At 40.1% G+C, this 8,448-nt stretch overlaps 1 protein-coding gene across 1 annotated transcript; it reads right to left on the bottom strand.

Annotated features, from left to right (window-relative positions):
- Positions 1 to 2,675: 2,675 nt before the first annotated feature.
- On the bottom strand, positions 2,676 to 5,634 carry LOC121611583 (phospholipase A and acyltransferase 3-like). The gene is made up of 5 exons (XM_041944205.1): positions 5,546 to 5,634; positions 4,801 to 4,865; positions 4,372 to 4,480; positions 3,887 to 4,155; positions 2,676 to 3,562 (listed from the first exon to the last, which is right to left on the bottom strand). Exons 2-5 carry the CDS (start codon positions 4,813 to 4,815, stop codon positions 3,440 to 3,442), a joined length of 516 nt encoding a protein of 171 aa, XP_041800139.1. The 5' UTR covers positions 4,816 to 4,865; positions 5,546 to 5,634; the 3' UTR covers positions 2,676 to 3,439.
- Positions 5,635 to 8,448: the final 2,814 nt, after the last annotated feature.

The following is an 8,448-nucleotide window of genomic DNA, read 5'->3' as shown; positions in this document are numbered from 1 at the left end:
CAGTATAAAAGTCATGTTTATATTGACTATTACTTACCAAAACACATTGTGTGTCTAACAACTGTGATAAAAACATTTCCGTCCTCACAGAACATTTACAAAGCCATTTGTTTTTTGTAAAGTTTGAAATCTGCATCATTTTGCCTATTTGATAGGAGTCTCCTCCTTGCCTGTCTTTGTTGGTACAATAATACATTTCTTGGCACATTACTGTTAACCAGTGAAATAGTGTCAAGTCAAAGCTTTCATAAATTGCAGTGGATTAAGCTGTCATGACCGTCATGATGTTGCCAATAAAGAAAGAAAGAAAGAACTTGCGAAGAAAGTGATAGACATAAGCATGGAACACATGTTTATGATAAAATAAAAATCATTCTACAAACAAAAATGTCTAATTTCATGAACAAGGGTTATTTTTCTTTCTTTTCTTTTTCAAGAGTGTCACTGGAATCAGCTATTCTGGAACCTCTGCACCACCGCACAATGAATCCCACAGACGAAGAGTGAGGAAGGCAACATTTAAGAAGGTGCTTACCGTGGAAGTGAAAACTGTTTCAGCCGAGACCAGTGGCAGTCCATCTGTCTCTCAACATCAGTACAGCTTTATATAAGACAATGGCTGCCATCTGTGCTGCAATTTTCATTTTCATTTAATTTTCATTATTTTGAACAGAACAATTGGACCAATTTGCTTTTTTTTTTTTAAGTAGAATGTAAAACTTCTGGTGGAAATGTTTTATGAGTTTCAGGAAGGAAGAGTTTTATTCATGGTACTTTAACACTGTTCAGGGAACAGGTAAACATGGAGGAAGTTTGCATTAACTGGGGAACAGAGGAATTTAGAAGTGAAGCCCTGGTTCTCTCTGCATGTGGTACAGAAACAAAATCAAATCCTGGAAATAGTCTCTGTGTCCACCCTTCTGCAGTTTGGATTGGGATTCGAGCATATAAATGGTATTATAATCATTCATGGCTCCGTTTTAATGCATAGTTTCTGGCCACTTCTGGTTATTGCCACCTTATGTCTTTGTGGTTGGCTGGGTCCAGAGAAAGGGAGAAAATGTGACATGGTGCTTCTGAAGTGCACTGATGCTGACAATCTGATCACTTACTAATCAAGTGTCTAGTTGACACAACTTTATATTTACATTTTGTATTAAGATGTTGATTTTTTAAAATGTATTTCTTTGTCATTTTTTGTTATTTCCAAGTAGTGATTTTTTACTGTCTGGCTATTTTTTCAGCTGCCTGAAATTATTATTTTTTGTCAGAGCATTGTTGGTCTTTTCCCATGACTTGCCTGGAAATCGCATTCACTTAATTTTTGTAATATTCAAATTTTTTTTTTAATTCACACATTTAATGACTGATTTCAGTAATTTAAGAACTAATTGCTGAATTAATCTATGTAAACACTTAAACATATTTCTGCGAAATGCTAACATTTGACTTGATGACTGTTTTTTTTACAGTTTTCCTTTTGCTTTGGTTGAATAAAATATATAGCTGACACATAGTCTATTGTTATTTTTCCCCAATGCAAGGGGGTTCACTCAAAACAGTTCAGAGACTTCCCTGTATTGATGGAAATACTTTTCCAGCATATTCCTCCACTGTTGCATTTAGGAACAGAACTGTCAGGAACTTCGTTATGTTTTTAAGACATCTTGGCTACCTGATATAAATTTCAAACGCAGCCAGAAACCTGAGTGCAAGATTTGACAGTACCCTTTTAATGATGGAGGCATCAAACCGGAAGCTGAAAAGACAACAGTGAAATGTAACTTACGATGACAATGTAATAGCTTATCTTAGTATACTGGTCGAATTCCAGTTTACATGAAAATTGCTTGCAGAAACCATTTCTTGTGCAATTTTTCAATATTTCTCAACATTTTCCAGTGGCAGTATATTTTTTATAGTCTTTTGTATAAGATATTCATATATAGTCAACTTCTTATTCTGTATTTTTTATTTTCTATTGCCTTACTATTGATGCTGCCTGTAACACCGAATTTCCCCAGCTGGGGATTAATAACGTTTATCTTATCTTAAATCAGTGTTCCGTTGACAGACAGATTAAACAGCCAGAGTGTCACGTGAAGGGGAATTTTAATTGACATTCACAGCCATGATGGTCAGAGTCTTGACATACTGTAGGCCTATTTATGAATATTTTTGCTCCTCAAATTGTGGGTGACAGTAATATGGGCTAAATAAACCATGACTGCTTTGTCCAGCACAGTAATCCAGCCTCCTGAAAAGTGACAGGCATTTTTATTTTCATTTCTACGCACTGCAGTGTTGATTCAGAGGTAACTGTGCCATGATGCCCCGTGCTATCCTGCCTGTCACCACACTGATTAATAATCCATCCATCCCAGTCACAAATCCTCATGATTGCTGTGGCATCAGAGAAGTAGGTCAGCCAAATTCAACTTCCACCTCATCAATCAATTATATGATAAGAAGTGGCTTCATCTGACCGCTATCCTAAATAAAAGATGATCAGACACACTTTCCAAAAAAAGCCCAACACTTCACAAATTTTCCCAGTGGTGTCTAAATTTACAAACACAACTGTAAAAACTGAAACCAGACTGATATCAGGGCCCATGTGGTTTAACTGCAGCACTGTGTGAGGGGGCTCTGTGTTGCAGAAAGAAAAACTTCCATCCAGAATCACAAATTATTCTTTATTCAAAACAATTACAAACAATTAAATGTCAGAGGAAGAAAAAACCTCAGAAATCCCTGTTAAATTGTGAACTCAGAGGTGACATGTCAGGAAAAAAGTGCGCAAGTGTTGAATTAGTTCAGTCCACATTTCAGCCCAGGACCCTCAGTTCATCAACATACTGACAATAAATAGTAGGTTGTAGTGTGTATGACATTATATGGCTTTTCTTTGAGATGTAACTACAATGAGATATTAGCTTATTTTAATTATTTTAAACATTCCTGTTGCATTAAGTATTTGCTAATGAGAATCACCTTTTTAGACTTCAGAGACATTTAGATTTTGACTTCAAGTAATTCAGAATATTTAGTCATAAGCAACTACCAGCAAACTAATCTGTTTTTATCCACCAACCCGGTGGATCTCAAATCACTACAATCCAAAAATTTCTACTGTCTTCTAGAAAATCTTCAAAATTTTCAAAGTAAAACACTTATTTATCATATTATCATTATCATCTTGGCATTTCAATTAATTACAGGGAATAAAGATTGTTGTGCTTGTACATGCTGTCTGTAGAAACGTTTTAAAAAATCAAACCAACCATCCTTGCATTGTTATTCAAACACAGAAGGTGTGGGGGACAGGTGCACTAAATCACGGATGGCTGCATGTAAATTGGACTGTGTTTTAAGCTCCAGTTAGGCTTTGCTGGTGATCTGTTAATCAAGCCCCTCAACAGGTGACTCAGGACTTGAATCACTGCGTGTTCCTGTTTTCTTTCTTGCTGCCTCCAAACAGAGCTCCTGCCAGAGCCTCGATACCCAGACCCACCGCCGCAGCCACGCCTGCGACCATGACCGCTTCTCCTGCCTTACGCACCTGCAGAGGGGAACGTACATCTTTGGGTCAGGGAGCAGAGATATGAAGAGCAGTCTCGGAAATATATAACTCACATATTTGAACATTACAATATTACAACACAATCTTCCTCAACAGCAAAACTGCTTAAAGCTGATCATTTTTTAATCTCACCAGCACTTTTATTCGTTTAATGTATCATGTTCCTTGTGTTTTATTACTCTCACAATTACACAACACACACACACTCCACTGGCTACACCCTGTCTGGCATCACTACCCGTTCTGATTTCAGCCCAATCACAAAGAGTCCCACATGTAAAAGACTAACGTGGGGCCACAGACCTGCCGGGACTCGGCTTTCCCGTATCGCAGCTCGTTTGCAAAGTGCTCGCAGTTCCCCCTGAAGACGCAGTACGGCAGCTCCTGGCCCACCAGCGCACAGGCCTCCCTCAGAATGATGTGAACCGAGCGCGGCTTGTAATCCGCGTCCAGGCTGTTGTTGATTTTCCACTGGTTCGTTCCCACCACGTCCCACAGCTCCTCTTTCTTCACCATGGCCTTCTCAGTTAGGACAGACATCATGCTGCTGGCGCCTGCACCCGGGACCTCAGCTATGAATAAAAAAGGGTGTAACATGCGTGGGTTTACGCACTAAACACTGCAGCGCATTCTGCGCTTTTTGAAAGGGTTATTAATTACAAACTCAGTTAAATCTAAATACATGTGACAGCGAATGTGGGCTGTCACATAAGGCTGTTATTGTTCCAGACTGTGACGGGTTAGGACTTGGGAGTAGCAGTCCAGACAGACATAAGAGGGAGACTTACAGGGTGGTGCCAAGTGAACAACGAAGCCATCACCAACATACACAGCCCAGTGCTGATAGGAGCCCCGGAAGATCTCTATCAAGTCCCCAGGCTCCGGTTTCTCATCATACTTGGATTAGGAAATACAGAAAAAATAAAAAGTTTGACTTTGCAACACAGTGTGTTTGGCAACAACTGCAGCACATTAGACCCGACCAGACTTTGACATAATCTGGGTTAAAAGGATGGAAAAAAATATGCCAGATATAGATGAATGATGAATAAATAAATGTTATTTATAATAATACCTTGGGCACATGCTTAAAAGTTGCATACTGAAACATACAGTAAGTGCAATAATAGAACACACACACACAAACAAACAAACAAAAAAAAAAACCACACTAAAACCCAATTAAATCTATATTGATTAAGTGATAGTTTCCTCACCAGTGTTGGGGCCATGTCAGCGTTTGATTTCTCTGGAAACCCTGGACTGGTTTCACTTTCAGTACCTGCAGGAATAAACAATGTCAAACACTTATTAATAGCACACAGGGTGTGATAGGAATGACAGCGTAACATATCGAAACTTCCAGTCCTCTTCCATATAAACGGGGTGGACAAACATGTGTAACACGTGTCAGTGTCGTAGTCTGCATTAGTTTTATCTAGGTATACTTAATAATGTAATTGATAATGCGTGTAGGCCTGTATATAAACCATTGATTGTCCAAATGCCCCCATACAATGAAAGAAACGCTGTTCACATGACGGTAACATTAGTGTGGCGGCATTTTCTCATCTTACTTTTTCCACATACGAACTTTGGGATGTGCGTTTGTCTTTCCAGCAGCAGCCAGCATTACTTAACGATTTTACATCATTTAAATGTCACTGTCAACCCGCTGCAATGGACAAGAAGTGAATCATTTCATTCCCAAAACAGAAGACTCGGGAGATAAACACCCAGTTTTAACGTTTTAGTAAACGACGAAAACTACAAAGGAGACGAAAGCTAGCATCGTGATTAGCTTCGACCGGTCGGTGTTTTCATCGTCCAAACGTCTGTATCTGCCGCTGGTTTCATGGCTGCGTTTACTGCGGCTATAAAACACCGTATCATCACGAAAACGGCCCTCGGCTGACACTACAGGTCAGTCCACAGAAATGTTTTGACAGTCCGTGTCCTTACCTTTGACGATAACGTCCACACAAATCGTCTAATGTCAGAGACGCCACCAAAGACCACGACTAAAGCTCAGCTATGAGCGATCAGCTGATTGTTGCTCCTACTAGTCGCGACCTTCAAAATAAAGGCATCGTGAAAACGTTACAAAATACGACCCTATAATAATAATAATAATAATAATAATAACAATAACAATAACAACAACAACAATAATAATAATAATAATAATAATAATAATAATAATAATAATAATAATAATAACTAGAAAATTCCCCCTGGGAAATTTTGAAAGGGACACGGGGTGCGTTCGAGCCGACAAAATTATCTACGTTTTAAAGTTTGAATGAAGTCTCTAGGACAAAGTATGGCCGAGCAGCGGACAATTGAAAAAGGCTGAAATTTGAGGAAATTTCCCCATTCATTTCTTATGGGAAATTTATCGCAGTTGTTCGCGTCTTACGTCGGCCTTCGATGGTCATAGCTCGAAAACCGTAAGAGATATCAAAATGTGCCGAGGGTCATTTGGAGCCGACAAAATTATCTACGTTTTAAAGTTTGAATGAAGTCTCTAGGAGAAACTATGGCGAAGCAGCGGACAATTGAAAAAGGCTGCAATGTGAGAAAACGGCAGATATCAGAGGCAGTCAGTCCCTGATTAATGAATTGCTCTCAGCTGTGTTTCTGTGGCTTTCTCCTTGTCTGTCTCTGTTGATCACCTCAGCTGTCTGTGTCTGCTTCTCTCCTCTGCTTCATGTCTCTGTTAACATGAATTAATGAACTGAATCAATAAACATGAATGGAGCTAATGCTAACGGAGCTAACAGAGCTAACACTAATGGAGCGAACAGCTAACGGTGCGAATAGAGCTAACAGCGCTAACGCAACCAGAGCTAACTGTGCTAACAGAGCTAATAGAGCTAGCGGCGTTAACAAGGGGACGGGGGGATGGGGTTTTCATTATGCATTTGTCTGTGTGTGTGTGTTTATGTATCTGTCGTTGTGTGTGACTGCGTATGTGTGTGTCTTCGTCTGTTTCTGTGGCTTTCTCCTTGTCTGTCTCTGTTGATCACCTCAGCTGTCTGTGTCTGCTTCTCTCCTCTGCTTCATGTCTCTGTTAACATGAATTAATGAACTGAATCAATAAGCATGAATGGAGTTAATGCTAACAGAGCTAACAGAGCTAACACTAACAGAGCTAACACTAACGGAGCTAACAGCTAACGGTGCGAATAGAGCTAACAGCGCTAACGCTAACAGAGCTAACTGTGCTAACAGAGCTAACAGAGCTAACGGCGTTAACAAGGGGGCGGGGGGATGGGGTTTTCATTATGCATTTGTCTGTGTGTGTGTGTTTATGTATCTGTCATTGTGTGTGACTGCGTATGTGTGTGTCTTCGTCTGTTTGTGTGTGTGTGTCTGCTTGAACTACACAAGCAGCCCAACCAGCTCCAACATGGAGATGTGTATAGCATATATGTGTCTGAATGTGTGTGTGTGCGTGTGTGCCTGTGTAACTTCTGCCCCACCTGCTGATAATTACCTCTGCACCTCTCCCACTGTTTACCTGTTCCTGTTCAGTTTTGACGTGCTGTTTTTAATCACTTTTTAGCTGTTGGTTAGCCCTTTTTGTGTGTGCATTTGTGTGACTACTGTCTCAACCTCTTTGGCAAAGAGCTTTCTGAAGCTGAGTTTAACTGCTTGTTGGACAGAGATTGTTTTCAAACAATGCCCTTGTTTTGACTGAGCTCGTTAAGATAATCATTCTCAGGCTGGTTGTCCTGCAGATGTGTGTGCGTGGGTTATTGACCGGTGTGTGTGTAAATGACAGTTGCACCTGTTAAACTCTTCCCTTGAAAAGCGGCTTTTTCGCTGTCGGTTTCTTCCGAACAACTTGCGATTGTGTCAAAACCGTAGCTGCTATCAAAAAACCGATTACACTGTGAGATGCGGACAAGTCTGGGCCAGATGTACGTGTGTTTTATGTCCAGATATTCTTTAGAAAAATGACAAAATGGTCGACTTAAAAAGACTCTGCGACTCAGAGAACAGGAGTTTGTATTGTATGCAGTGAGATTTGGGTTCGGCGAACCTCCTGAACTAAATCCTCTGGTGAGAGAACCGTACCTCGTATCAGAGTGTACTATAGATCATCGGACTCCCGAGAACTTCCTGAGTCCGACCATCATCTCGTTTTATTCCTGACACAACAACTTTTCGTTTTATGGCGATCTAAAGACAGGAGGCATTTCTGCTTTGCTCACAAAACAGCTCTGAATTTTAACATGGGACTTAATGGGAGAACAGGAGGGCGCTGGCTGCACAAAACGTCTCACTATTTAAATTCAGTAAGTCTCTCGGCTTTTTCGAGGACATCACACGAAAGAGGACAAGTTTGTCTACAAAAGATCCCAAAATTATGTGTCTCCTATTCACCGTTTGGATTTTACGGCAATTTTAGAAACACATTTCAGGCGATTTCTCACCGGCTGTCTCACTCTAACTTTTGAATTTATCCACTCTAGGGGGAGAAATTCTGAGCATTTTTGTGAGAAACTTGATGGTCTTCAGATGGTCGTAGCTCGAAAACCGTAAGAGATATCAAAAAATGTGCCGGTATTAATTTTGAGCTGACAAATTTATCTACGTTTTAAACTTTGAATGAAGTCTCTAGGACAAAGTATGGCCGAGCTGCGGACAATTGAAAAAGGCTGAAATTTGAGGAAATTTCCCCATTCATTTCTTATGGGAAATTTATCGCAGTTGTTCGCGTCTTACGTCGGCCTTCGATGGTCATAGCTCGAAAACCGTAAGATTTATCAAAATGTGCCAAGGGTCATTTGGAGCCGACAAAATTATCTACGTTTTAAAGTTTGAATGACGTCTCTAGGAGAAAGTATGGCAGAGCA

The sequence above is a fragment of the Chelmon rostratus genome, chromosome 9 (genome assembly GCF_017976325.1).
Source record: "Chelmon rostratus isolate fCheRos1 chromosome 9, fCheRos1.pri, whole genome shotgun sequence".
Lineage (NCBI taxonomy): Eukaryota > Metazoa > Chordata > Actinopteri > Chaetodontiformes > Chaetodontidae > Chelmon > Chelmon rostratus.
This window is presented reverse-complemented; position numbering and strand designations above follow the sequence as displayed.